The 27,499-nt window shown below is 45.0% G+C and overlaps 4 protein-coding genes and 1 long non-coding RNA gene across 7 annotated transcripts in view; 1 reads left to right on the top strand and 4 right to left on the bottom strand.

Annotated features, from left to right (window-relative positions):
• LOC139349298 (uncharacterized) overlaps positions 1-27,499 on the bottom strand; it is an 88,994-nt gene that overhangs the window by 55,430 nt on the left and 6,065 nt on the right. The window lies entirely within an intron of this gene.
• tbcc (tubulin folding cofactor C) lies at positions 351-2,259 on the bottom strand. Its single transcript, XM_070990689.1, has one exon. The coding sequence runs from the start codon at positions 2,247-2,249 to the stop codon at positions 1,212-1,214; it is 1,038 nt and encodes a 345-aa protein (XP_070846790.1). The 5' UTR covers positions 2,250-2,259; the 3' UTR covers positions 351-1,211.
• Positions 3,416-12,659, top strand: bicral (BICRA like chromatin remodeling complex associated protein). 3 transcript variants are annotated; one of them, XM_070990268.1, is made up of 13 exons: positions 3,454-3,553; positions 5,770-5,823; positions 6,042-6,087; positions 6,444-6,492; positions 6,602-6,667; positions 6,954-8,210; positions 8,304-8,361; positions 8,487-8,506; positions 8,600-8,649; positions 8,767-8,912; positions 9,062-9,156; positions 9,247-9,349; positions 9,443-12,659. In XM_070990268.1, exons 3-13 carry the CDS (start codon positions 6,047-6,049, stop codon positions 9,928-9,930), a joined length of 2,373 nt encoding a protein of 790 aa, XP_070846369.1. In that variant the 5' UTR covers positions 3,454-3,553; positions 5,770-5,823; positions 6,042-6,046; the 3' UTR covers positions 9,931-12,659. The 3 variants fall into 3 exon arrangements, with proteins under 3 accessions (XP_070846370.1, XP_070846371.1, XP_070846369.1); XM_070990269.1 differs by lacking the exon at positions 5,770-5,823 and having other exon boundaries at positions 3,416-3,553; XM_070990270.1 differs by lacking the exon at positions 8,487-8,506 and having other exon boundaries at positions 3,435-3,553; positions 8,304-8,378.
• LOC139349459 (mitochondrial nucleoid-associated protein 1) lies at positions 12,474-17,074 on the bottom strand. The gene is made up of 5 exons (XM_070990271.1): positions 16,862-17,074; positions 15,034-16,506; positions 14,699-14,809; positions 14,038-14,154; positions 12,474-13,952 (listed from the first exon to the last, which is right to left on the bottom strand). The coding sequence occupies exons 1-5, from the start codon at positions 16,869-16,871 to the stop codon at positions 13,924-13,926; spliced, it is 1,740 nt and encodes a 579-aa protein (XP_070846372.1). The 5' UTR covers positions 16,872-17,074; the 3' UTR covers positions 12,474-13,923.
• Positions 17,638-26,908, bottom strand: LOC139349652 (guanine nucleotide-binding protein subunit alpha-13-like). Its single transcript, XM_070990600.1, has 5 exons — positions 26,538-26,908; positions 25,526-25,752; positions 22,076-22,126; positions 21,233-21,433; positions 17,638-20,148 (listed from the first exon to the last, which is right to left on the bottom strand). The coding sequence occupies exons 1-5, from the start codon at positions 26,818-26,820 to the stop codon at positions 19,777-19,779; spliced, it is 1,134 nt and encodes a 377-aa protein (XP_070846701.1). The 5' UTR covers positions 26,821-26,908; the 3' UTR covers positions 17,638-19,776.

Raw genomic sequence — 27,499 nt, 5'->3', positions numbered from 1 at the left:
AAAGTGTTAATTTACGGTATTTGTCAACAATTTTAACTTCTCCTATGAGGACACATTTTACATTATTACAGCTGTTGTAGTGTGTTTTCAACCATTTATTAAAGGTTTAAATACTGTTTAGAAATGCTTAATATGGAGAGCTAAAGTGTTGCCAAGTTAATCAACTTTATCTTGGCAGCTTTGTAAAGAAGAATTTAAATGTACGTTTACATAGTTTCTCCTGTGTCTGATTCATGTCAAATTATGTGAAATGTTGATTATTTACAAATCGTCATCATCATCATCATCATCATCATCATCATCATCATCATCATCATCATCAGTAGAAAACAAAAAGGCTTCATGCTGTTGAGCAGGAAATGTCTCTTTATTTGCGCAGATTAAATTTTCTTCATTTAAAAGTGATGATACAGGAAGATTAGTGAACATAGACATTTTGCTGAATTTATTCCAGAATGGCTTTGCAGAACAGTTTTGCTCTGAATGGCATCAATTCCCAGCTTAAAAAACTCTGTTCCAACCAGAACCTAATTACTTTTGACATGTAAATTCTGCCTATGGTGAAATCTGTAAGAGTCAACCAGCAGGAGGTGAACAGTTTCTAAAAGATGGAGTACCCAAAAATAGAGCCTGGCCAATACTGGGCTTTGGAGACTCGAAGTCATCTAATTTTTTAAGCAAAGAACCAATCCCTTGTTCCAGCTTCTCAACTGTGGGCATTTCATACTTTCTTTTGTCTCATGTGACAGTAATGTAGGTTTTGACTGTTTGTCAGATGAAACAAACAACCTGAAGATGTCACCCTGGGCTGACTGACTTCACATTTAAGAGATGTTTCACTGAGAAATTAAACAAAAAATTAATCAAAATTGGAAATAAAAAAAAATAAAATAAAAATAATGCTCAGTTGCCAATTAGTTACAGCTAGCTAGAACTAATGCAGTCCTGCAATAAATCTTACTCTCATGCAAGGTTATGCTGCAAACTTTATGAACAATTTGAAGGCTGTGTTTTGGAGTGCTGTTCAACTGTTTTTCATTATACAGAGACAAGTTTCTGTTATTTAGCCTGCCCTCATTTATAAAAATGGGGTGGAACATGACTGAAATTGAGTGTATATATCAGCCAGTATGTATTTGGGCTTATAACATTTCATATGGTGGTTTGATTATCATGACACTTTGGCAAATACAGGTTTTAAAGATGAAATTTCAGGGGTCCCAAGTGGTTTTCCTGTCTTCTTCTGGAATGACAGTCCAGTTAGGAGAAGGTGTTTCTGTGGTGAGCCAGTTGAAGTCATCCACCTGGCTCCAGTTGTTCTGGTCCCGGTCTAGACCGGACACAGTGAAGTCCTCCTCTAGGGTGGGATAAGACCAGGAGAACGGGGCGAAGCTCACTCCACGACAGTCCTCTATGATGGCTCGGCTGGTGACGTGCAAATACACCTGCGTGTCCGTGGTGTTGTGGGTGCGCAGCTGTTGACAAGGGAGAGCCAGAGTGCTGTTTCTACACTGATCAATGAATACTGAACTAGACACGGGCCCACACAGGATCTCACAGCTGTCAATATGTTTCATGTGCACTGTGCTGGGGGAACCCATCAGACGGACCTTGCAGTTAGTCAGGTGAGTCAACAGCACATCCTGTCTCTCGATCTCCTCAGCTGTCTTTGTCAAATGCATGTTGTCCATGTTGGAGAAGCCGCACTGAGCCGCAGCTCCATCCACCTCGGTGCCTCCAGCATCGGCAGGTGTGCCACCACCAGGCGCAGGTGTGTCTGACACAGGTGCAGAGACTTTATCTTTTGCTTTAGTGCGAGCTCGAAAGGCAAACTTCTTCTTGGGCAGACCCTCCTCTCTGGTCTCAGCAAGGGAGGTCTGGAGTTTGAGGAGAGCAGCCTGAGCTTGTCTCTGGTTGTACTGCGTGAGGAACAACAAGCTGTCATTGAGAAACTTCTGCAGCTGTTGCGTTCGGGCCGCCGCCTCATCTAGCTTCTGGGTCACCACAGCCCGGTCAGCACCGGAGCAGCTGGACAGCAGCTCCTCGATGGACGCCCGCTCTTTGTTGAAAGTGCTGAAGAAATACTCGCCCTTCTCCTCCGCGACAGACTGGCTCGCTTTCGCTTCCTTCCTCCGCTCGGCATCCTCTATCCTCGCCTGGTTCCGTCTCTGTAGACGCTCTTGGATCTTGGCGGCAGCGCTTTCGCCGGCAAACCCAGTTTCCTCGCTAACTTCAGCCGCTGAATACATGTTTTAGCCTTGTCAGTTGTTGCGGATGTAGTAACGGCCCAACTTCTTCTTCGTGATTATTACGAGTCTGAGTTGCAGGTGCATACCGCCACCTACTGTACCGGAGGGACAATGGAAATAAAAAATCAATAAAAACCTATTATCTATTTTATTTTTTGGTAAACCATCAAAGGGGAATGCTTAATAAAAATATTTTTAAACGTCTGTCTGAACTTTTTTGAGTGAATTTATATTTTATTTTATTTGTATGATACAATTGATACAATACAATACAATACAATACAATACAATACAATACAATACAATAAATGTATGATCAAGAGTTGAATATGCATATGATTAAATCTTTTTAGTGTGTGAAAGCCAAGATTTGGGACAGATGAGATGATGGAAGGATGGAAAGAGTAGAGATGAGTGAGTGAATGTATTTACTATAATAAATTTAGCATATATTTGTATTATATGTAATACCTAAGATAAGTGGACATGACACAGTTTCTATACTATAGTAGCATAGGCACAGCAGTCTTTGCTGGTATAATCATTTTATTTATTAGTCCGTTTTATGCATAAGAGCCATTTTGTGTTATGTGCATTTTTTTCAGTGTTTGTTGTTGTTTTCATTGTTTTGTGCATATGTGGCAAGTTTGTTATGTGTATTTTGTTTACAGTGGATACCAAATGAATCAAAATCAACTCATTTTTAACCCCTTCTACATAAAAGAGCAAATTAATTTCCACTGATCCTTTATATCACTTATCACCTTTAAAGCTCTGTCTCTTAAAAACATTTACTAAAATCTCCCTTTTTTATTCATTACTCTACATTAAAAAAAACAAACAAACAATATCAGTGGGAATTAACAAATTTGACAATCTGAGGACTATATTAATTTAAACTTTTGATTATTATACGAGTATATAATTTGTGGATTAGTAGGCGATTAGTAGGTGACCAGGCAGCACTTCCCCAAACTGTAACCATGGTCATACCTGAGTAACGTCAAGGTGTGGCGAACACACAAGAGGCCCGCCCTCTACCGTTGGTAATGATTAAGTCTAAAAACATTTATTTGCAATTCATGAGGACAGTGAAACATACCATCACAATTCATATTATTATAAAAAGTGCGCTTATTAATGGCTTGCCGTTTGTGTTTGGGTATTTTCTATTCAAATTCAGACAGTCGCGTGCTGCCGTTGAGGACTGTTGATTTGGGTTGCCTTGTTCTGTGCGCTACCCCAACAACCCGTGCGGTGATGGCGAGGAAACCCCGTTGACAAGGCACTGCTTTTTCATGACGGTGAGTTTCCCTTTGAGTGTATTATAATTTTGTGATAAAAATTTCAAGGAAAAAACACACACAACCTCCTTCCTCCCTTCCTTCAGGGAGGGAAGAGAGTTTGAGCGGAGAGAAAAATCTATCCGAGACAGAACAGGGACAGTGAGAAAAATATATGAGTGGGAGAGGGAGAAGGAGGAGGAGGAGAAGGAGGGGGGAGCAAATTAAAAGTTGCCAAATGGAGATATTGGGTTTCAAGAGGAGTGAGACAGGAGTAAAGGGTTTGCCTCTTTGAGTCGTCTTTATGTTTTGCTAATCGGGATTAATATGTACGGCTCGACACGGTTTCGTCCCGTAGCTTTTTCGACGATTTCTAGCCGACGTTTTCAAAACAGGCGTCGTCGACACCGCGGCTAGCTAACCAGAACAGGCCGGTGTTTATCGTTAAAATACTGCGGAGCGTCCAGTCCGGAGAGCTACCCGACCGGGAGACGGGCTGGGACAGAAAAGCCCGATTGAAACGCGTCGGTTCGACATATCGAGACAAATGTGACGTTTTTCATGCTGGCAGATGAGCCACATAGAGGACAAATGAAAGCCTCCCCAACAGAGAAAGAAAGATCACGTCAGCGACGAGCAGCCACGGGCTGGACGGGCGTTTTGTGCTGCTTGAATGCGATTATCATTCTGTCGATTCAGTCTATTTTTGGAAATAAAACTTGCGAGCTGTACATTAGCTGGCTTACTAAACCGACGGAGACACCGTCCAGCAGCACTGCAGCGGGGACTAGCTTGGATTGCGTCGAAGCGTGCATGCTAGGGCGGATTTCGGAAGCTGAATTTGAGCTCGGAGTTAAACTAAACGGTCAAACTTTTCGTCAAAGATTACTTTAATTTGACAAACGTAATCAAAATTGGCGATACATCTGCGAATCCGGTGCATTTTAGACACTAAAAATGCTCGTTTTTGCCAGCATAGGCTCTTTGTCCTGTCCGTTTTTCTTTTTTTTAAAAAACGCAGCCAACGTTATTTTAATTTCATTTAAAACACTGTGCTGAAAACGTTAACCAGTATTCGTTAGCATCAACGGTTGTGTTTCTGGTGGTTTGTGTTGGGTTACTGAAAGGAGTACCGTGATATTTTCTCTATTTTACGTACAAACAGTCCACATTTGGAGCTTTTTTGTGAAATAAAATGGCACTGTGTTAATTGTTTGGCTTCCGTTTTTTGCCTTGGAAAAGTCGACACTGTTTCCTCTCTCATTTTTCTAACGTTGTGTCCACTTTTGAAGGACAATGGAGCCTCTCAGGCTATGGCAGCCTGTCCCCACACACGACAAAATGTCGTGTTTTCGATGTGGATATCGTCAAAACTCGATATTCTGTGATACAGTTTGCTTAAGCAGGTTTCTCTGTATTTACAAGCCATAATTCGGTCAGTTCAAACACCCTGTGTTGTACTGCAACTGCCGTTCATTGTTCCCCCTGAACCAAAGATGGAGGCTGGACGTGGCTTGGTTGTAAAGACAGCCTGTACCATGTTAACAGCCATTTTGTAGCAGTGCACTTGTAACGTTTTGCACAGTCGCAGGGACACAGCCTACATGTCTCCACGACCTTCAGCATATTGCAAAATATGTTATAATTTAAAGACCATTGTATTCACTCTGAATGTGAGAAAATGGGGATTTGGATGATCTCTTCATGTGCTCAACATTGCTTAAATACCTCTGTTTCATTAAAAAGACAGCCTATGACAGTAACATAATATTTCAAACACTCATCTCATGGGCTTGTTTTTGCCCCCTTTTATGTTGCAGCACCAAAATAGCTGCATACCTTTGCTGGCCAACACAACACAAAACCAACACCTATTTGAATGTAGAAACTCGACCATTCAAGGTATATATGGAGTAGGGTGGAGTTATTTACACTCAAATGCCCCTTGACACTGTGCAGGCTTGAAAGACAACCAATGTGGTGCAGCAGAGGAGAGTGATGGGTGGGAGTTGGTGTATCAGAGACAAACATCTGAAGGTGGGGATGAAGGCCATCCTGTTCTCAACTTACACAGATATCTCCCATGGCACTGACTTCCATATCTGTCCCCCTCCTTCCACCCCACCCTGCATTTCACGCCACAATCTATTTCTATCTCAGGCTCCAACACTCCCACACACATGTCTCTCACACGCGGAAATTTGTAATTGTACTAAATGCAGTTTCTCACCCTGCAGCCCAGGAAACAAAGGGTGTTAAATGACTGAATCCATGCTTCCTGCTGGAAATCTGTGAGTGAGATGTTCTTCCTGCTAACATAATAATACACATGCTGAGTCTTTACAGCTCATACACTCCTACATCAGAATGAAAACAAAAGCAAGTGATTAGCTGGGGTTTATTGTCATTGTAAGGGAAGAACTGCTCCATGCAAACTTGAACATGAAGTGTGAAATACTTAGTTCAAACCAGAGTTTCACCTCACCTGCTTCCCTCCGCAATCTTTCAGGTGTCATGGATGATGAGGACGATCGCCGTCTTCTGGATATTTTAGGGTAAAACGCTCTTTATAAAACTGCCATTTACATGACACTTTATGAATGGATGCCCTGATGTTTGTCCACCAGGCAATTCACAACATTTGTCCTTAAGTTAAATAGTTAGTCAATATTAGTCAGGTTCCTCTTTGAAATCAAAGCCACAAGTGTCTGCAAAATTACTCTTTCCCCTTTTGTTGAATTACCGTTAATCTAATGGCTCATTCACAAGAGATGTATTGTGAAGCGTTGTCCATCACTTCTACTTTGGACGAATTAAGCAATTTGTGAAACACGCACACAAGTGAATGTCACAATAAAGCTGTTTTAGGTTTGTTTCAGGCAGCTAAAAATCTCCTCTCTACCCTTTTCAGAGATGTGGATGCTTTGAATGATTATCTCCATGGCAGCAACAGCAAGTCTGTGAGTGCCTCTTCACAGTCATGCCTTACCAAGTCTGTCTGAACAGTTACTTCACGTTGATGCATAAAGAAACTGAGTCCACTCATTCTCTGTTTTCTGCTTTGTGCAGATTGAGGAGGATGATGTGACAAATGCAGCTTATGGGTCGGATGGATCCTTCTTTGGGAGTGACACGGTGAGTGTGCCTGTGATTATCCAGCAACAACATGAGCAGAGGGCGTCTTCTCAGGCTATGGAGATGAATTCTTAAGAGCCAAGAAATGTTGTTTGTGAACAAATATGTGAACCCAGTTGGTCCTGGGGAGGAGACAGGAATGGTAAACTACATGATGAAAATTCAAAAAATCTCATGATATAGCTCTGTAGAAGTGCTAAAAAGCATCACAGCTGTCTCATATTATGCAGCTCACATGCAAACAGTTTTCCGCTTTCTTCTCATTCACGCTAAACTTTTCTTTTAGGCTGGCTCCAACACTGGCCTCAAGGATGGCTCTTCTTCAATGGGTGAATTCGGCGAGGATTCAGCAGGGGCCGGCCTCCAGCTCTCCAGCAGCCTTTCCTTCATCGAGGATGAATTGGGGCCGGAGACCTCCCCTGGAGGGGTGGATCTCGGGGGAGAGGACCAGCCCTTCGATATCCTTCAGAAGTCTCTCATGGAGGCCGATATCACAGAACAGACTTTGGCCCAGGAGGCCTTACTGGACTCCCAGCCCGCTCCCACTCTAGTGCAAGCTCCTGTTCCATTCCCCTCCCAGCTGGTCTCTGGGTGTTACGGAGGGGGAGTGGGTGTGGTAACCACGGCGACAGCTGCGTTCCCTGCAGGCCAGTTCCTGCAAGGGGTGTCCCAGCTGCCCAATGGCTCCGCCCAGCACATCCAGGTGTTAGGCTCGTTTGGGGCGGGTGGGGGTGTGATGACTCTGAGCAGCTTGGAAAGATCTCCTCAGATTGTGCTGAGGCCGGGGGCGCCTGTATCTGCGGCAGGAACGCCAACAGGGGGGCAGGTGTTTGCCCCTACACAAGGGCAGGTAGGCCAAGTCGGTTTACCTTTCAAAAACATCCCCCTTCAAAACATCATCATCCAGAGAGGCCCAGGAGGGACCCAGACTCTTGTTAGACCTATCCAGCCTAAACCCCTTCAAGCTGGGGCTCAGACTGTCTACAGCCTTGGTCCCACCACCATGGCTAATGTAGTTAATGCTAACACTGCTACTACTGGGGGACAGTACACAGCCAATGGCTCCATAGTAGTGCAGCCGCCCCTGGAGCAACAACAAACACAGACCCAGACAAATATACCGCCTGGACAGTTCCTGCTGCCCGGCTCTTTGGCACTCACTCCGGCCAGCACCATCCACAATGGCCCCGCTGACCCTAACTCAAATGCCCTTATTACCAGTCAGAATGCAGTGCAGATTGTTGCAGGGCAAAGCTTCACTGCACCACCAGGAGGACAGATAATCTTGAATCAGGGAGTAGTCGACGGTAGTCAGGTTGGAGGAGGTGTAACTCAAACATGGACAGGTGTTTCTTGCGCGAACCCTGTGCAGACATCGTGCGCTCCTGGCCGGCTGACCCTGGTCGGCCCTGCGACGGCGGGGATTGGCGGCCAAGTGACGGCGAGCCCTGTGCAGCGCCTTCTCGTGACTCAGAGTCAGAATTGCACTTCTCTGTCCCCTTTACCTGGTACTGTGACGCAGGAGCAACAAGACTACAGACAGGTATAGTTGCGAGTCGCTGGTGCTATTGGTCTTGCATTTGAGTCTCCTTCCTGAAAAGTGTTGTCAGGCTAAAACTTGATTTTAATTTTTCAGAATTCTTCATCACCTGCCCTCAAACAGGACAGACAAGCGCAGCTCAGCAGCATACATGGTAAAAGGCTGATGAATGTTGCAGTCAGTTGTGTATCTATATGTAGTCTGCCGCACTTTGACCTAATGAGGTTGTTTTGTTGTTTTTCCCATGATCTCTGCTAACCGTGACGACCACGACTCAAGATTCAATGCTAAACTCACAGGTATAACACTCACTCTGCACCTCATTTGTTTTGCACACAAGCTGTATGTTTAAGATGAATGGGGATGATATTATGACACCTTTGTCCTTATAGGTCAGTGCTCAGAAGAGAGCTGCTCTTCCACCACTTACAAAAGGAGGAATGTGAGTTTTTTTATTGTGTATTATTTAGATGTTTTTGTCATTTGTCAAGTGTTGCCTTGTGTTTGTTTTGCCATTCCACCACTGAAGGAGCTTGTCTCTTCTCTGTCATCTCTGCAGGATTTTACAACAGCTGAGGAAGGATCATGCTGGAGTTCAGACTCCAGATCGGCGTAGATTCACTTCAATCGACGATACTTTGCAAAGACTCCTCCCTTACCATGTGTTCCAGGGGGCTCCACCCAGCCAGGATGAGTTCTCACAGGGTGCGGCTTTGAATTTATTAGCTTCACCCTAAATCCGTTGAACTGCAGCCCTGCTGTACAGTACTCAATGCCTGTGTTTGTGAAAGTAGACTTGTATTTGCAGAATTAAAGTACCCCGTAAATATAGTTTTGTGTGGTTTTGTCTGCAGTGGATGAAGAATTTGAGGTCGTTGCTACTCAGGTTCTGAAGAGGACCCACGCCATGGTAAACAAATACAGACGGCTGCTGATGGTGGAGGCTGAGGTAGGCACAAGCACGAGCAGCTGGTTGCACACACGTGTTTCATGTTATGACAAGCACGGGCCTAATAGGTTGCCTCTCCCCCTCCTGCAGCGCTCCAGTCCTTCATCAGAAATGGTGATGATAGACAGGACCTTCAACCAAGAGGAACGCAGCAACCTGACGCAAGACAAACGCACGGTACTAGTGGATCCAGGTAAACAACAAACCTAAAAAGTAGTAAAGGAGTGAGACATTTTCTCAAAGAAGGATTTAATCAGCTCCTCCTCTCCTCTCTGTCTCTTTATAGACAGCTTCTTGGAAGAATTCTGTTGTGGGGTGAAATCCAAACTTTTCCAAGACCCCCTCCCCTCGCAGCCATTGTCCAGCTGCAGTTGGAACCAGTCAGACAGAGGCTCTACAGAGCCACCATACAGGACAGACTCCCAACCCGGGTACGGAGATCCGGGAGGGGGTGGGGCTGTAGGTACAGGTGCAGCAGATAAACTCCACCCTCCACACTTAGAGAACAAGAGCGTCCTGGAACTGAAGAGATCTCAGCAACACTACGGGCCCAGCAGTGCCGCCAACAACAGCCTCACTGCTGCCAACAGCTTTCCCCAAGGTAACCGCTCACCTTTTGCAGCGACGTCAGGAGGACAGACGCACTACCAGGTGTCTCACCACCTGTCCTCACACCCGATCCAGCCCCAGTACCCCCCTCAGCTCACATCACCCCCCCACCCTGACACAGACTCTGCTCTAGAGGCCGCAGTCAACAGCATCTTAGAATGTTAAGACTTAGCTCCCAATCATCCCTGTATGGTTTCTACTTCTGCTGTGTGTGTGTGTGTGTTTTTGTCAACTCTCCTGTTGTAATGTTTGTTGTACCCCCCCACCCACAACCCTGTGTGAAGAGAGGTGAACTCTTCTTTCAGGTCTGTTATCTTTGTGATACCATCTCCGGCCATGTAGCATATATTTTGTTCTTTTCTTGGTTTATGTTCTGGGTTTTTGACGTAGCAGTCTGGGACTCCGTCATGGTGCTGGGTGAACACAGGCACTTAAAATGACCTATAAAGATCCGGGAATGCGTGCAATGCAATGGACTAACAGATGGAAAATGTCACTTTGTTTAATTTAACCTTATTTTAAAGGGGTAGGGTCTGTGACGTCAGTAGCTTGAATATAAGAGTGTCCCTCTCTTCACACACACATACACACACCATCAATATTTTGTGCCAGTTGATTACTCCCACTACCTATGCTGAAAAACAGGGATGAGGAGGAGAAGGAGGGACAAAACGACGACTCTGTGCCTAATTTTAGGTTTTTATTTTGAAGTGTTTACATGAAGAAGCTCTATTCAAAAATATCCATTTCACTCGGTTCCTTTGCATTACAAACATGCACAGCGAGTCCACACACACACACACACACACACACACACACACACACACACACACACACACACACACACACACACACACACACACACATATGCTTTAGTACAATGCTCTTGGTAGATTCATGGTTCAGAGGTGGAGATTTCCTTCAAGGTAAGCTCAGTAGAGACACATTCACATAGAGAAATTGCACTAAATGTACTGTTGCTTATTTCAGGAACTTTCTGAGTCTGAGGCTCTGGTCGATATCTAGGCTAAACAGAATGTGAACATTTGGGACTGAACCAAAATCTACCCGCCTGCTTTCAGCTGCCTGCAACAAGGATAACCTCTTAATCACACTAGAAACCCGTCAGATTAGTCACACAAACAGGTATAGTAGCGTTACTGTACTCAGCATTGCTTTCTTTCTTGTGCTTAAGTCACATTTTCTTTGGCATTTTTCTTTTGTACCTTAAAGGTATGCAAGCCCCGACACAGACACCGGACAAATCTCGATGTCAACCACTTCTATCATTTCAGTGTGTTTGTGTCCGGGGAGCTCAGTCCTCAGATTGAGGAAGATATGTTACAGTATCTTTTTTTATTTCGATTTTTATTTCCTCATTTTAGAGATGACATTAAGAAAAGATGGCTTTTTGTTTGTTGTGATGTGTTCCCTGGCTCTGTGAACATGACAATGTCGTCATTAGTTTAAATGACCCCGGAGGGTCATTGATTGTACGTATATTTGTCTGCCTTCTGCATACAGTATAATGATATATTGATCATGTCTATCTATGCTTTACTACCTTGACATGTTTGTCAGTGTGTGTTTTAATCTGCATACACACACACAGGTCTGTCACCATGTTTTCATGTAGTTTGCCATGCTCTTGACTTTATTCCCAAGTGTTTTCGCTCAGTCCCCCAGGATGTTTTTCTCACTTTCCAGTGTTTCTTTTCAAGCATTTCTCACATTTCCTGTTTTCCCTCTCAGCAGCGCAACCAAAAGTCACAATAGGAGAGAGTGTGGTCTTGTCCAGAATCGCTGTCAGATCTTTTTTGTCTTTGTGCTGGTGAGAGCAGCTCTGTGGCTGTTTTTTGTTTAGAAAAAAAAAAAAAAAGCTGTGGCAACTCCTCTGAAAATGTGCGTTTAAGTGACTTGGGCTCCAACTGAGCTCTAGTTTTCATTTAGTTTTTACAGCAAAAATAGCCTAAATTTTGGCCTTGTATTTCTGTTTTTGGAGCAACATTTTTGCAAATAGATCTACAGAAATCTGCACTAAGCAAGAAAGAGCGATTTCTGCCAAACCCGACACAGGACCAAAGCTTCGGTTAAATGTGCTAAATGCTCTTGGGGTGGATTCTGGATAGTGTCACCTTTCTCCTATAAACATGTCTGTGAAATATGCTTGCCTATAGGCTACGGGAGCAGACTGAAGGCCTTTTATATGAGCTGATAGAGTTTGTGTTTAAGTGACAGGGGCCATCGCAGCCGCCTGTATCTCTGCCTATAGACCTCTTATATCTGCCAGTGCACACTGAGAGAACTGGGCTCTCTGCTTTGAAAGCAGATCTCTTGTGACATGTGAGGGTCACGTGAGATTTGTTATTTGCTCCTTCAAATGGTTGCTGCAAGACTTTGTGCCTCTATAGCACTTATATCCACAAGAAAGTTAGTTGTAGACTTGCACAAAGTAGGGACGTGTCCAGTATCGGTGAAACGTTGTGCTATCTTGATGCATATCAGTGTCTGAGGGCCTGGTAGGAACATACTGTGCTTTTTCTCCCGTTTTCTGTACAGAGTTGTGTTTTTCTGCCTCCATTTTCACTGTTATTTTGTCTCACTTGATTTGTATAGTTTGTTGTTTTGTATAAAAATGAAAAGTGAAACACAAAATATTTATAATTTTGTATGGAGAAAAAAGAAGAATGTAAAACAAAAAAAGGTGAGAAAATGGAAATTATTTTTTATTGTGTTGGCTAAGACGCAGCGTCAGGAAAAAAGGTTAAAGGTTACAAAAATACTGTCATTTCTTCATTTGTAGCTAATGTGTGTCCACTGCAGCAGCAAGGAGAGTCAACAATAAATTCATTTTTAATACAATAACAAACTGGTCCTGTCCAGCTGAGAACCTCCTTCAGTGTCCCTCCATTACTATTCTGTGAGTGTTCACATGCTGGCACCCACGAACTAAGCATGCATAATAACATCATGTGATGGGGAAGCATTCGGAAAAGAAAAACAGATTTGCAACCCCCAGTCGCACAGATATGATCTTTTCACAGATACTGACGTCAGGACATTTTGAATTTCATGTTTTCCTCCATCTGGGCTGCCAGAGTAAGATTTTATCAAGTCAAAAATCTGTTGGTTCCCTCTAATCCTCTCATGGACCCCAGCACCAATGCCTCTGCACAAAGGAGCAAAGAAAACTGCATAGCAAACGTTTGAATGCCCAGCCCCTTTGGGTTTGGTAACACAACAGCGACACCTAGTGGACGCCCTGGGACACAGTGGGACTGCAACTCATGGCCTGGGACAACCAAACAAATCTCAATAATAAGGAATTGTGAGTAGTTTTCTTGTGAACATTCCCTCGTCTCAAACTTAAATAAGTTAAAAAGCACACTAAAGATAAGAGTGAATAAATAATTTGACACCAGATAATTTAGAACCACAGTGCAGAGCCCACAGGCTTTCTTTTGTGATGATGTAGGCAGAATAAAAGCACTGACATCAGAATCTCAGCTCCTCCACATTACAGGAATAGTTGGACATTTTGGGGCTGTATTGCTTTCTTGCAAAGAGTTGAATGAGATGATCAATTTCATACTCAAGTGTCAGGCAGCAGCCAGGTAACTTAGCTTAGCATAAAGACTGGAAACAGGGGGAAGCAGCTAGCCTGGCTCTGTCAAATGCTAAAACCTCCCCAGCTCTAATTAACTATCTAATTATGTCTTGTTTGTTTAATTTGTATTAAAACTAAAGTGTAATAATACCAATTAACCTATGCAGTTGCCAGGCAACCAGAACAGACTCCAGGAAGTTATTGTTTGCTTTATCTCTGTAGGTTATTTTCACTTCATTTTTCGTATGGATTAACCAAAAAAGTAAGCAAGTCTTTATGCTAAGATAAGATAACCAGCTGCTGGCTGTAGCTTCATATTTAACAGTTACGAGAGTCACTTTTCATCTATAGCAATTAGCCATATTTTCCAAAAATACGACCAAACCAATCCTGTAGGAGAAAGATTCTGGAGAAGAAACCCGAATGGGCTGACGGGGAGAGCTACCACACTGACAAGAAACCAATTTCTCTGACATAAATCCTCTGGAAATGTTTGGATCTGGATTAATTATATATCTAAATCAAAGCTGTCCAAACATCCTCCCTTGGCGTCAGTGGTACTTCCTCCAGCGATCTCGTTCTGGAAAAGAAAAACCATTGGCACTTTCAGTTCTTCCCAAATCCTTGTAGCCCATTAAAGCAACGAGTGCAATCCGCACACTTACTTATATGAGGGTAACTCCAGATGTAGCTGAGCACACAGTATCCTGCCAACAGCATGCCCAGTCCACCCACACCACCTTTCTTCACGTCAATATATCTCTTGTAATACCACTGCCAGCCTGATGGAGGCGCAGGAGAGGAGAGGAGATGTCATACTCAACTTTACTAAAGACATACAGGAAGAGTTTGACATTTTGGTTATTGGCTTTCTTGCAGAGACTTACATGAGAAGATTGAAACCACTCTCACGTCCGCCCACTAAATATAAAGCTACAGCCAGCAATTGGTTAGCTTAGCTTAGCTTAGCTTAGCAGAGCATTAGTCCTGGAAACAGCTAGCATAGCTTTGTCTTGGGGTAACAAAATCCACCTACCAGCACTTCTGAAGCTCACCGATACAATATGTGAGCTCTAGAGATGGTGACAGTTGGATTTTATAACCTTCAGACAGAGCCAGGCTAGCTGTTTCCCCTGTTTCCAGTCTTTATGCTAAGCTAAGCTAAGCTAAACTAAGCTACGCTAATCATTGCTATCAATCATGTCATCTAGAACTCCCATTTTTCAAAATGTTGAACAGTTGTTTTAAAAGTATATAGCCACACAGACAGCAGGCCTACTGGAGTGTTTTATGAGTACTACTGTGAGATGTGTGTGATATAATTACCTCTTTGCACCATTTCCACTACTTCTCTTGGACGTCTGGGTGTTTTGTAGGCCAGCCACTCAGGCAGCTCCCTCAGTCTCACCTGTCCAAGACTCCGCTGAGTCAGAGCACCTATAAATCATACAGTCAATGCACTGATAAAGAAATACACACTCAAAACAACCAACATAAACTCTAAAGTTGGTAAAATGACCAGAACCTGAATCATAGAATATGTAAACAAACCTACGAATCTGATCAGCCTTTCTTTCTACTTTTGGACACATTTCAGTCTGTACCAAAAAAAGGTTTTGAGGTTTGACACCCAGCTCTACTTTTCAATGTCACATACTGACCTTTAAATCCATTATCAGCAGTACTTTCTCTCCTGACTTCGCGCTGTGATGTCGCCATCATCAACCCATCATCAGCTCTCAGTGTCTCCACCCTCGCCGGTAGAGCTTGTGGTGCAAGCAGGAATAGATGGGGGCTGGAAAACTGGTTGAGCGATGGTGATATTGTGGGGAGTCCTGTCATGTGATGGCCCACCTTTAGTCCCTCATTCATGCTGACTGTATGTGGATGTGACTTGGCTTGGCTCACCTGAGACAACAGATGGCCAGGAAGAAGGGGAGTTGTAGGGGAGACCAGTTCGGGCTGTGGGGAACCATCATGTCGCAGTGGGATTAAAGCTGTTGGTTTGGACTTTGAACTTTTTCTCTTAACTGACTGTAGCTCCGTACGCTGTGAACTTTTGCTGGGAAGCTGGTCTGACAGTGTTTTAGTTGGTCTGAGACCAGTACCAGGTCTGATTTTGCTGCTTAGATCATCAGTAGTGCCAATCTGGTTCAGGATGCTTGGTCTGCTGGACTGACGGGTGGTGTTAGCTCGGCCTAACGTTGCTCTGACATCCTGGAGGGTAATCCTGGCCTGGTGACCACTTCCTGATCTCAAGAATATCTTATCCACAAATAAATCCTCAATTTCCCCCTCATTGTCCAAGTCTCTTACATGGGATCTTGCACCACTTGTATTTACTGTAGAGTCCGGAGAGCTGGAGATGTCTTTGGTTGTGGAAAGGGACTTTGTCTTTGACACTTTCGTTTTAGAGGCACTTTTGGGCTTGGTTTCTGTGGACAGAGAGGTAGGATGGGAGTTGTCTTTAACTAAATCTTTGTCTGGATTAGTTTTGGTCTCTGTTTGTACTGTGGTTCTGGAGCTTAGAGGATCTACCACAAATGGAGTTGAAGCTGAGGGAAGATCCTCTGAGGAAGATCTAGTTCCCTCCATTAATCCCTTAGAAACCTGGTTGGACTTTGCAGCTTCTATCAAATCACGGAGACTCTTCTTTTTGGCCTTAGAGATGGCGTTGGATAGAGATTGCGGTTGTGATTGGGTGGAGATGGGGGAAGTGGTGGTTGAGGAGGCCATGGTGGCTGCTTTGATTTGTTCAGACAGTTTCTGTTTCTTTTTCTTCGTTGCCGGTGGAGGTGATGCAGAACTCAGAGACAATGACTCTGATGAAGTTGATGTATTTGCACTTGGTAAAGGCTTTGCTGCTGCTGATGGCCGCAGTGGTGCTGATGATACCACAGACACCTTTTTGCTCTTCTTTAATTGTGGACTTGCCATCATTGAAAGCAGCTGTGGGGACTTTTCCCCCTTTGCTGTTGGTTCAATTGAGGCTGTGGTCAGCCGAGAAGACGCCGCTGTCTGATTCACTTTGACGTCATGTTTGGATGGAGGTGTTTCGGAGCTCACTGCTGCCTTGCAGTGTGGCAGGTGACTCTTTAACCTTTTGTATGTCTTCCCACAGAATGGGCACACCTCTGTGAGGAAGAACAGTGACAAATCAGATCTCCTATGTGGTTAAAACAAGCACAGTGTGGCACTAACACGAGCCTAAGGTGATGTCTTCAAACTGTCTGTCCAATGGTCTGAACTCAAAGATATTCAGTTTACTTTCATACATGTGTCAAAGGGAAGCATTAAAACTGCACACTTTGGAAAATTTTGTTTGAAGAGCAACTTGTAGTACCCTGTTGCAGATTCTACTGCATTTCATCCCTCAGCAGTGCAGGAAGTCCTAATGCAAATAGCAATTCAAATATATAATATATAGGTTGTGATTAGGTCACGTGACATCTCCTCGTGTATAAACGAAAGCAATATCGTGACACTTACCAGAGTTCATTTTACACGCGTCTGTGACAGCCAATCAGGTTGAAGCATGCTCCGATCGTTAGAAGAGAAAACTTACAGGAGCGGCAAACATGATTTGAATTGACATAATTCTCACATGGCGACACAGTTTGCTCACTTTTAAGTACTTTTAGTCAAATACGTTATCACATTCACGGTCGGACCTGTTACTGTGCGGGAAAAGACCCTTTGGGTAGCGCCTTAGGAGCCTGAGTGTAATTACTAAAAATATAGGAAAATTGCCTTTAGCCTTAGCTAGCTAAATCATTGCTGTATAATTTAGCGGAATATTTTAAAACGGGCTGCTCAGAGATGCATTATAACGGGGCTGTCTGCCACGGTTAATCAAGTACTTGCACGATCATGTAGTGATCTACTCAGTGGGTGTGGCGCGTCGACTTCCTGCTCTACGTCGTAAATTGAGATGATTCACTCCTGCCCACTTCCGCCTTCGCGTAAATCCCCGAACATGCCGCCAAATTTTTTGAGTCGGTCAAAAATCACAGTAAAGGCTTCGATATTTCCGTTGGAGAGGAAATTGCTTTGACAACAGTAGTATTCTTGATATTATCTGGCAGAACTACGTTTAATTTATAGATGAACAGTTTCGTTAATAACGTGTTTCGTGTCTCTTGTTTAGAGACGCATACCAGTCGCTTCATTTATGTCTTTAGTTTTCAATAGAAGTCGTGTGTGTGTGTGTGTGTGTGTGTGTATATATATATATACTTAATAATGAGGAGAGAAGAGCCTACTTTCATTAGAAAAGTGTATTTTATTGATAGGGTTAGAGTGGCATGAGACTTGGCACAGGAATGAATCTCAAATAGGTGATGAAAAAAATTACACAAAAACATCTACATCAAAAGGTCATCTTCATTGGAAAAAGCAGTGATTTGAAACACATTCTGAATGGAAAAAAATACGCCATTTCTACAACCATTTACATACATGGAGATAAACCTGAATATTATTTACATGGCAACAGATTACAGTATGTACAAAGCCAGGACAAAGCAAAAACTGAAAGCAAACTGAAGCACACAGGAGCTTTATTTTTGGAGAAAGACCACAGACAGTCCACGTGAGCAGTCCCTTGAAAGCACAGGGTGATCTGGCAGAAACGAAGATTTTAACAGTGCCTGGAAGTTGTCCTCTGACAAAGCTTGGCCCCCTACAGAATACAGTTGCTGACAAAGGTATTCAACTCCAGTAGCTTTTTTTGTCTACGTTTTCCTTTTTTTTTTTTGTTTTGTACAAATTCAAAATGTTTTATAAAGGGAACTCCTAAATGGCATAAGATCGCGTTTTCAGAGATGCCTGGAGTCACAACTCAGTGCCAACACAGATACTCTCACATGACAGGTTACACCTAACTGTAACAATGCTTGTTACAGTATATTCAGACAATCTAGAGCAAATCTCTGTACATACTATTCACAGACATTCATCATTCAGGCAAATGGAATGGGGGAGGTCTGTCCCTTTACACGGCAACTAATCAGAGATGAAAACAAAGGGGGGGGGCTGGGCTGGGCTAAAGTCAGGGGTCAAAGCCAGGATACAGTCCCATACACCACCCAGCTAACTGTACTTAGACCTGGCTGAGTCTCACTGCTCTGCCACCCAGATAAAGATTAGATTATTCAGTTAATTCACCAACAATGACATCAGCATTAACGCCGGTTTTGATTCAACCCTGAGAAAACAGTGGACTGCATGTTCACTTGCTGGCACACCTGCCTAATGTGCCAATGAGGGTCATTCTTCCCTCTAAACAACCAAAAATATAGGACAACCTGCAAGGAAACTTGCGTGTTAATGATCTGTTTAAGGTAGCTAAGATCGACTTTAATTCAATAGAGAAACACAGGCACAAATGCAGGATTTGAACAGTGATTAGGTCTCCTTAAGACATTATATGGAAAGGCATGTGGGTTCAGTCTTGTGATTGTGCCCTTTTCTAGTATTTTTCCACAGACAAGGTGCCAGTGCTGGAGCCATATCCCACACCAAATCTTTAACCGTTCTGAGCGCTGTCACCATCAATAAACTGGTCCTTGTCCCGGCAAAATTGGCTCTGTGCCGGCACTTTCAACCTGCTGATCTCGAACCACGAAAAACATGATGACTGGGACGGGAGGAGGGAGGAACAGTGCTGCAGTACGAGAGAAAATGAGCAGTGTGCAGTCTCCAGATGATCAGCAAGTTGACAAGCCCTTCTATAAACTACAGGGGCTTCGAAACAATGTTGACAAAGCAGCACTGGAGAGTGTAACAGAAAGGAGTGATTTTGGCCTAAATGAATTCAGTGCTTGGACCCAGACTGGCAAATCACCTCTGCCACAGGTGATCTTGGTGCATTTTAAACTGGTTATTTGCTTACATGTTAACTAAACAAACTACTTTTTTCACCATGCCTGTGCTTGTTGCTTGGTAGGTTGTATATGTAGTTTAGAAACCATGTGTCTGGATTGTAAAATGTTTTGCTGGTTTCCACAACCAGGCACTGGCACTGGCACTGGCGCCAGCACCGACACCTTGTGAGTCGAAAAGCCCCCCCGAGAGCCTCGTGCTGTCAGGCAACGCTCAGGTCAGGGGAGAGAGTCTCAGGACGAAGCAGCAAAGACCAGATGCCATCAACATCCAAACTGCCGGCTCGTCTTTCCTTAAAACCACAGACAGTCCGTCCTACTGACTCGTCCCCCTACCAAACCCTGCACTAACAAGAAGGTCAACTCTTCAAAGAGGAGAGTAAAAACTAATATAAAAACGGCTGAAGAAGAACGCTGACGTCTATCGGATTCTTCTGAGGCTGGTCTCTCCCAAGTCCTCGTCAGGAGTGAGGGGGCGGTCCGTCCCCGTTCAGGTCCTCTACTTTCACAGGTTGACAGGGGTCATTGGAGCATGAGCTGTTTGAGGTTGTCATGGAGGATGGTGTCCTTGACGTCCCGGAACACCAGCCTGATGTTCTCCGTGTTGATGGCCGTGGTGAAGTGGTGGTACAGGGGCTTCTGGGTGGCATCGCGCCTCTTGGCCCGGAAGCACTCCACCATGAACGCCTGGATGTCCGGTAGGCTGTGCTCCTCCCCGGTATATTCAGGAAAGTAGTCCTTGAGCGGAACGCTCTTCACCTTCTCCTCCAGCAGGTCAGTCTTGTTGAGGAAGAGGATGATGGAAACGTTGACAAAGACGCGGTTGTTGACGATGGTCTCGAAGATGTTGAGTGATTCGCGCAGCCGGTTGGTCTGCCTGTCCTCCATCAGCACCTGTTAAAGACAGCGGGGGGGGTAAGGACGAGTACTGCTGTTATTGTTCTAGACGGAAGTAAAGTCGTCATAAAAAATACACATAACTGCAGACAGAAATCAGTGAGCCCCAACAGACGGTGGAGCCTAGAGTTTTCATTTGTGTGAGTCCCAACCGGAAAGTTCTGGATGTGGGTCAGTTTTCTGTTAGCTGAACCGTGCTAGTCGGGTTAGCCTGTTCATTTATATCTAATGTTGTCAGTGTGATGGACACAAATGAGAGCTGCTTTCTCCCCTGTCATTTACAGTTGCAGTTTCCGAGCATTTCCCAGTTAAGTTATGACAACGGGGGATAAACAGTGGTAGAATGGAGGAAAGCCAGTGCCAAAGCAATGGGAACCAGCACCATAGGAGTGTTTACTGGTGCAGACATGCAACCACACTCTGCTGTAGAGTAAATATGGGATTGTTCATGGAAGCCAAAAACCATCTCGCCAGGCGCCAGGTTACGCGCTTGTGGCTGAACCACAGTCGTTCTCACCAATCAGCGTCCTATGAGGAACTACTGGCAGTTATGGGCGTAGTTCAGGTGTGATGGTAGAGTGAGAAGCGACTGTTACAGTGGTGGCTCCTGAAGAGGTTAGCGCAGCTGCTCTTCATTGAACGGCACTGAAGGCTTTTCTCAATGGAAAAGGTGTTTTCGCTTTTCTCCCAACTGGTTTTGGCAAAAGTCCGACTTGATCTGTTAACCTGTGACAGACAGATGGTTCATCCAATCACCTGCCAAGTAGTTTTTGACTCTGCAGACTTTGCAGATGGTTTTGTGTAACAAACCATCTGGCACGGCAGGCTGTGCTTGTGTTTACGTACTGAACCATGACCGCAAAACCGATGAATGTTTCTGAATATTGGCAACTTTGCTCTCCTGCCGTAAAGCTATTTGATAAAGTGGATTTGACTTATGGCCAATATATAAAGCACAACTCCACAGAACAAGAGTGAGCGTATAGACACAGCAGTGACCACACGTTATAACTGCCAGACCAAACAGGTTAACGTGCCACTTATCACAGGAAACGAGATGCTGCGGCCGGCGTGTTTTCACCTGGTCGTATTCAGAGGAGGAGACGAGGAAGAGGATGGAGGTGACCGAGTCGAAACATTCGAACCAGCGCCTCCGCTCCGACCGCTGCCCTCCCACATCCACCATCTTGAAAGGGACGTTCTTGATCTCAAAGTCATACTCGTGGATGCCCTTGGTGGGTTTGCGGGCCAGCAGGATGTCCTGCTGAGTGGGAAGGTAACTCTGGAGGAGAGACGGAAAGACACGATGGACACGATGAGGCGATGGACACGAGACAAAAAGTTTGTCTACAATCACAAGGTGAAGACAGACACTGAGAAAAGAAACAACAGACCAACAAGAACAGATTACAGCTGAAAGTCTGTCTTTACAGAAACATCACCTCAGGTCCTCGAGTCTGAGCAAACTTCATCTAGACTATGAGGTGGATTCTGGGTAAACAACTAGATGACTATAGGTAAAGCACTCTCTTGTTTGAGTCCAGATTGGGGAGATATTCAAAACAGGCACAACCCAGGAATACAACCTCAATAATCAATTCCATTACTTCCTGAAAGGTAGACATTTATGGCAGGACCTTTGTATTGAATTGCAAATGACTGAGCGTGTGTGTACCTAATAATGCCAATAATACCTAATAAAATGGCCACTGAGTGTAAATGCCAAGCAGGGGGTTAAAGCAAAGGCAAATCTTTGTATATATTCCCATCAGCTGGCAGTCAGCTAACAGGAGCTTCTTCCTCAACAACCATCTCACTGCTTTTTTTTTTTTTTTTTTTTTTTTTTGGTCTGGACATGTTGCAATATTAACCATAACATGTACATGTGCGATTATAACAATCGGTGCGGGCAGAAACAACTTACCGGCTCGCCGAGCTTATCCAGATTATCCAAGAAATACTTCACTGACTCACCCTGCGACAGGACAGAGGAGGAATTTCTGTTAATTCTACACAATTTATCAGATTCACTCATTCTGATCAGAAACGGTTCAGTTTGCAAACACAGGCGCTCGACGCTCGGACGAAGACGTTTGTGGTTGTTGAAGAGGCACAGGGCAAAATCTCTACCTGCCACACACGCACGCACGCACGCACGCACGCACGCACGCACGCACGCACGCACGCACGCACGCACGCACGCACGCACGCACGCACGCACACACACACACACACACACACACACTTAAGTCACTTCTGGAGACATTACATAGACATACATTAATTTCCTGAAGACTTACCCAAACTCTGACCATTACCACGATTTGCCAAACCTTAACCAAAAATAGGATTTTTCCACATTGGCGAGTTGGAAAGTTTTTGTCCCAGATTGGCTGCTCTTTAGTCTGAAATGTGTCCCCGAAAGGAGCCTATGTTAGATCTACATGGCACGCACACGCACGCACGCACACACACACACACACACACACACACACACACACACACACACACACACACACACACACACACACACACACACACACACACACACACACACACACACACACACACACACACACACACACACACACACACACACACACACACGTAATCTGTTTGTTTTCTCTTCGAAAACTGCGAGTCTGCCCGAGAGCTGAGGCTGAAGCAGGATGCAAAGTACTTGGTACTGCAGTCGACACATGTTTGCGCGTCTTTGATGTACAAAAGTGTGGCTAGATCTCTCTGCATGTGTGTGTGTCGGGGTGTTTTTTCTAGACCGTTCCTACGCTGTTCATGCGCAATTAGTGCAAGCCCAGACATGAGGCTGCCAAGACTGAGATGCCTTCTTTTATCTGTGTGTGCGTGTGTGTGTGTGCGTCCTGTGCTCGACATAAAGCAAAAAAACTGACTGCAAAAACAGTTTTCCCGCGACCCGCCGTGCCTCCACAGTAACACACCACGCCTGCTCAGGGCACCGTTTTGCATGAATTTTGCATTGATGACAGAGCAAACAGCAGCTCAGCCGTCAAATTCAAATTCTATCGGCAGTAGTGATTGTTTGGGTTGTATTTCTGAGTGTCGCTGTCACGCACCGCCTATTTCCACCGACTGTAAGCTTCTGTACTCACCCTTTGATCTCTAAAAAAACTAACCTGACCTGAAAAACCTGTGTGTGTGTGTGTGTGTGTGTGTGTGTGCACATGGGAAGTGTGTGCGAGGCTAAGATTACACAAGGGAGGGGCAGGGCGGCGTGGCGCTACGCTGAAGAGAGGAGAGCCACCTTTCCGTGACGCCTGTTTCAATTCTGGCCACCAGCTCCGGCCCCGCTCGAGGGAAGCAGCTCAAATCTGACGGCAGCGGCGGTTTTGAAATCGTCGAAAAAAAATCAGATTAAAAAAAAGGAGAAGAGAAACAAGAAGAGCAGTAACTCGGAGCTGTTCATCACAAAGCATGACGATGCCGGCAGTTAATCTGAGAGTGCTGAAAAAGCAAAACTGAAACATAACATTACATAACCGAGTCTGTCGCAGCCACACGACACTTCGAATCCAGGCAGATCGATGTTTTCTGCGACTGATTATGAATGCGTGCTGCTACGCTGAAAAGAGAAGAAAATCCTCAGGTGGGAAGGGAGAGAGAAAAGGTGTACGGCTCATCTGAAAGAGCGGGTGTGAGCTTTGCACCACGCCGAGCCGGAGGCCCCACGTGTGGTCTGTGCATGTGTTTTTAATGATGATTACAAGCAGGCCTGAAGGCTCTCCTGATTTGTGTTGCAAATACAGGCCACAGTCAAAACACAATGGGTTGTATCTGCTGGCAGAAAAACAAACGAGCCCTCGCCAACGAGCGAAGCAGCAGCTCCTCGGCTTTTTGCTGCTGCGTTTCGACGTGAGTGGGACGGCTGGAGTTTCACTTTAGACTCAACGTCGAGTTTTACGCGCCACGAAGGGCTGCGAATCATTCGGTTTGCGTATCTGTGTGGTCTGTAAAGCTTGCTGGAAATCCTCGCGTTTGAGAAGCTGGAACCGTAAAACGTTTGGTAATTTTTATTGATAAATGACATACGAGGACTGAAATAGCTGCAGATTAATTGTGTTTATTGAAAAACTGACTTGCAGACTAATCGTTTCAGCTGTTCTCTGCGTGCACGTCTGAATGTGGGATCCCGTCAGCGTTAAGAAATAATATTCTGATCAATAGCTCAGTCTAGAAAATATCTAAATATGTAGAAAATGTCACATAATTGTCTTCAACTTGCTTCTTTTTTCTAACCAACAGTCCCAAATTTAGAGATTTTTCAATCGAAGGGCTGATTGAGCAGTCGTTACAGGGCGCTGTCCATACACACCGAGCAGCAACAATTTGTCATTTTTCAAGCAAAATGAACAAAAATTCACTTTTGTTTTTGCTGACAGTAATTTGAATATTTTGGCTTTTTGTGTTGTTACAGCAAAACGAACATTTTGCTGTCAGCTCGCACTGTGGGAAACTGCATGGGTCATTTTTCCTACTCAAATATAGACAAATAGATAAATAACAGTTAGATGCAGCCCGACGCTCACACAGAACGCATGTGTGTGCGTGTGTGTCCTTGCACTTGTGTAACTTGAGCGTTTGTGTGCCACGAGCAGCGAGTGCGAGAGCTCTGTTTGTAAGCAACAAAGCTGTTTAACTACAGATCAACATTCCTGCTCTGATCACTCTTATTCCCCTTCTGTCTGCACAACCAGCTCACACCAGAGTGTGTGTGTGCATGTGTGTGTGTGTGTGTGTGTGTACGTGTGAGGCTAACAAAACGCCATTGAGAACGGTTCAGCCTTATGCAACTGACAGAAACATTTTCATTTACTGCTTTTGTCTCATTACTGAAAGCAACTCGCAGACATGCGTCCCGCCCCTGCCTCCTCGCATGCCGGACAATGTGTGAAGTTGGTCACATGACCTGACGGCTCACATGAAATGAAACGAACGCACGGCGGCACAATTAGGAATTCTTTCAAATGGCAGCAGGTAGTGAAAGTGATACCAGGAGCTCAGAGAAGTCCCACTGAGGACCTGTGAACGTGTTCCCGTCCACAGCTGGTACACGACAGCGGGCTCAAATGTGCGTACTGACAGCCGAGGAGCGGGGAGAGGTGTAAACAGGAAGCTGATTCAATCACATGTCTGACCACTCAACGCAGAGAGAGATGCAGGGAGAGAGGAAAGGGAGGATAAATTAAGAAGTGAACCAGTTTCACTTTCTGTTTTCACTGCCATTACCACACCTCTGAAACACCAGAACACCCTCACTGGATTTGGTGATAGAGCGCCGTGTGCCAGAGCCTCGTGAGGAAAACCACCATTCACCAAACGTGTGCGTGCATCCACCCACCAGCTGAAACTCCCTGCGACGATCGTAGGCGTTCTGTATGCCCGAGTCCGCCCACAGGGCTTTGATGGCCGACAGGTACCGCAGGAAGTCGGACGTCTCCAGCTGCCCGCTGGCCATCTTGGCCGACCTGGTGTCGAACGCCATCAGGCTGTCCCCGTGCCGCTGGTTGTCCGGGTCACCCCACGGGATGTGCAGCTTCTCCCGGGCGTCCACCAGCACACGCACACCTGGGGAGGAAGTGGAAAGGTCAGAGTGAGACATGAGGGAGGTGGCGTCTTAAAATCAAACAAGCCAGATGTGAATGCAGGGTGGAGAGTGATGGAGCCAGGTGTGGAAAAATAAACACAACCCCAGATCACAAACACTTCTACAAGACGCATGATTGAAAAGAGTTTTCCTGTGATTTCCATTGATCTGTACCAGCTTCTCTATCACTGACTGGCCCTTAAGAACATGAACTGGGATGGACACACACAGCAACACCTGACCTTACTAATAAACTCATAAACAAAAGAAAGCTTGTGATATCTTAGAACTCCTTGTGGCAGAGAGGGTCAATGAAACTGTGCCTTTTCAGGTGGTTTTGTTGACACTACGCTGTATTTATGTGTCCTCCCTGAGCATGCAAAGAGTGGACGAGCAGGAACACCTCCTGCCATAAAGCTCTGCTGGGCTTAGCCTCCATTAGCCGCATCCCTGGCTCAGCTGTTGAGCAACTCAACTTGCCCGTGGCTATGTGAGACTGCTAGCGTGCTGCTAATGGCTGATACTAATTTAAAACGGTGAATAAGTTGTGGCTACACGGCTGTGAACTCTTAAGAAGAGGGGTCGAGTAGAAACACGGTTCGCATGGGTGTGCCGACAGCAGATGTAGACTGTTTATGTGCGTCCTCTCAGCGTTGCGCTGCTTAACAGATGTGGAAACTTTCCCGTCCGTTTTAAACGCCTTTCTGCCGCAACCAAACGCCTTTACTCGCCCCCTAAATGTACCTGCCGCCAGCTGCGAGGTTACCTTTGATAACATTGCTGTAAATCGTGGCTCTGAATTCCTCTCGGGCTTGCTGGTCGAAGTCCTGGCCGTGGATGATCCGCATTTGTTTGAGGAAAGTCGACTTGCCGCTCTCGCCTGCGCCGAGCAGCAGGATCTTCACCAGCCGTTTCACGTACGTTTTCTCCCGGGATAGACATCTGTCGATCTCCTTGGACTTTCGGAGCTGTTCCACCTCGCCGTTGTTCAGCAGGCAGACGGGTAGACAAACTTTTAACACGGATCTGGTCGGCAGGAAATCCGCCATGTTCGCACAAACTTCATCGATGCTAATTTGATGCGCGTTCGCGGGGCGCAGGCACGGGACCAAGCCCCTTCCCTAAACTCAGGAAGTAGTGTTGCTGACTGTTTACCATTAATCTTATGTGACTCTCTGCTCGGCTATTTACGTCTGGTTGACTCACACAAACACAACGTTCAACCCTTAGCTAAGCATGTCTTGACACACAAATATAACCACATGAGGCTCATACAGGAATATGTCAACTGAAGTATGAATATAGCTAGATAATTATCAGTGTCAAAGGTCTCAAACGACGCCATTACAGTGTAACTCACTTTCATTGACACGTGTTACCGCGTGTAAACACCAAGCACTGTTATTAGCTGACAAAACAATAAAAAATATATGAGTTAATTAAAATAAATCGGATCATTAGACTTGACTGTCAACCGCTTTGGTGATACCATGTCGCCCTCTGCTGGCTTAGTTTGGCAATTGCGTAATGCAGTTCGCCTGACAGAAAAGGCCGCGCTCTGATTGGTTGATTCCCCTCTCGCTGTAGTTATGCTGTCTTCAAAGGCTGTTGGAAATAAGGGATTTGCTTGAACGCGCTTCAAAAGATCAATAAAAGCAGAAATGCAGATGAGAAGGCCTCGGTTTTCTATGAGTACGTCTTTTTCATGAATCTTAAGGGCATTTCTGA

This window comes from Chaetodon trifascialis, chromosome 21 (genome assembly GCF_039877785.1).
Source record: "Chaetodon trifascialis isolate fChaTrf1 chromosome 21, fChaTrf1.hap1, whole genome shotgun sequence".
In the NCBI taxonomy this organism is placed as follows: Eukaryota; Metazoa; Chordata; class Actinopteri; order Chaetodontiformes; family Chaetodontidae; genus Chaetodon; species Chaetodon trifascialis.
This window is presented reverse-complemented; position numbering and strand designations above follow the sequence as displayed.

What these genes read in the sequence shown, in the direction of transcription:
- tbcc (XM_070990689.1), bottom strand. Translation starts at nt 2,249, where the DNA reads ATGTATTCAGCGGCTGAAGTTAGCGAGGAAACTGGGTTTGCCGGCGAA.
- bicral (XM_070990269.1), top strand. Translation starts at nt 6,047, where the DNA reads ATGGATGATGAGGACGATCGCCGTCTTCTGGATATTTTAGG. An exon ending in CCTTCTTTGGGAGTGACACG is followed by an intron (nt 6,668 to 6,953) that starts GTGAGTGTGCCT and finishes CTTTTCTTTTAG; the next exon opens with GCTGGCTCCAACACTGGCCT. An exon ending in AGCAACAAGACTACAGACAG is followed by an intron (nt 8,211 to 8,303) that starts GTATAGTTGCGA and finishes TTAATTTTTCAG; the next exon opens with AATTCTTCATCACCTGCCCT.
- LOC139349459 (XM_070990271.1), bottom strand. An exon ending in TGCTGATAATGGATTTAAAG is followed by an intron (nt 14,810 to 15,033) that starts GTCAGTATGTGA and finishes TATGATTTATAG; the next exon opens with GTGCTCTGACTCAGCGGAGT. An exon ending in CTGGAGTTACCCTCATATAA is followed by an intron (nt 13,953 to 14,037) that starts GTAAGTGTGCGG and finishes TTTCTTTTCCAG; the next exon opens with AACGAGATCGCTGGAGGAAG.
- LOC139349652 (XM_070990600.1), bottom strand. Translation starts at nt 26,820, where the DNA reads ATGGCGGATTTCCTGCCGACCAGATCCGTGTTAAAAGTTTGTCTACCC. An exon ending in GTCGCAGGGAGTTTCAGCTG is followed by an intron (nt 22,127 to 25,525) that starts GTGGGTGGATGC and finishes GTCCTGTCGCAG; the next exon opens with GGTGAGTCAGTGAAGTATTT. An exon ending in TGGATAAGCTCGGCGAGCCG is followed by an intron (nt 21,434 to 22,075) that starts GTAAGTTGTTTC and finishes TCTCTCCTCCAG; the next exon opens with AGTTACCTTCCCACTCAGCA.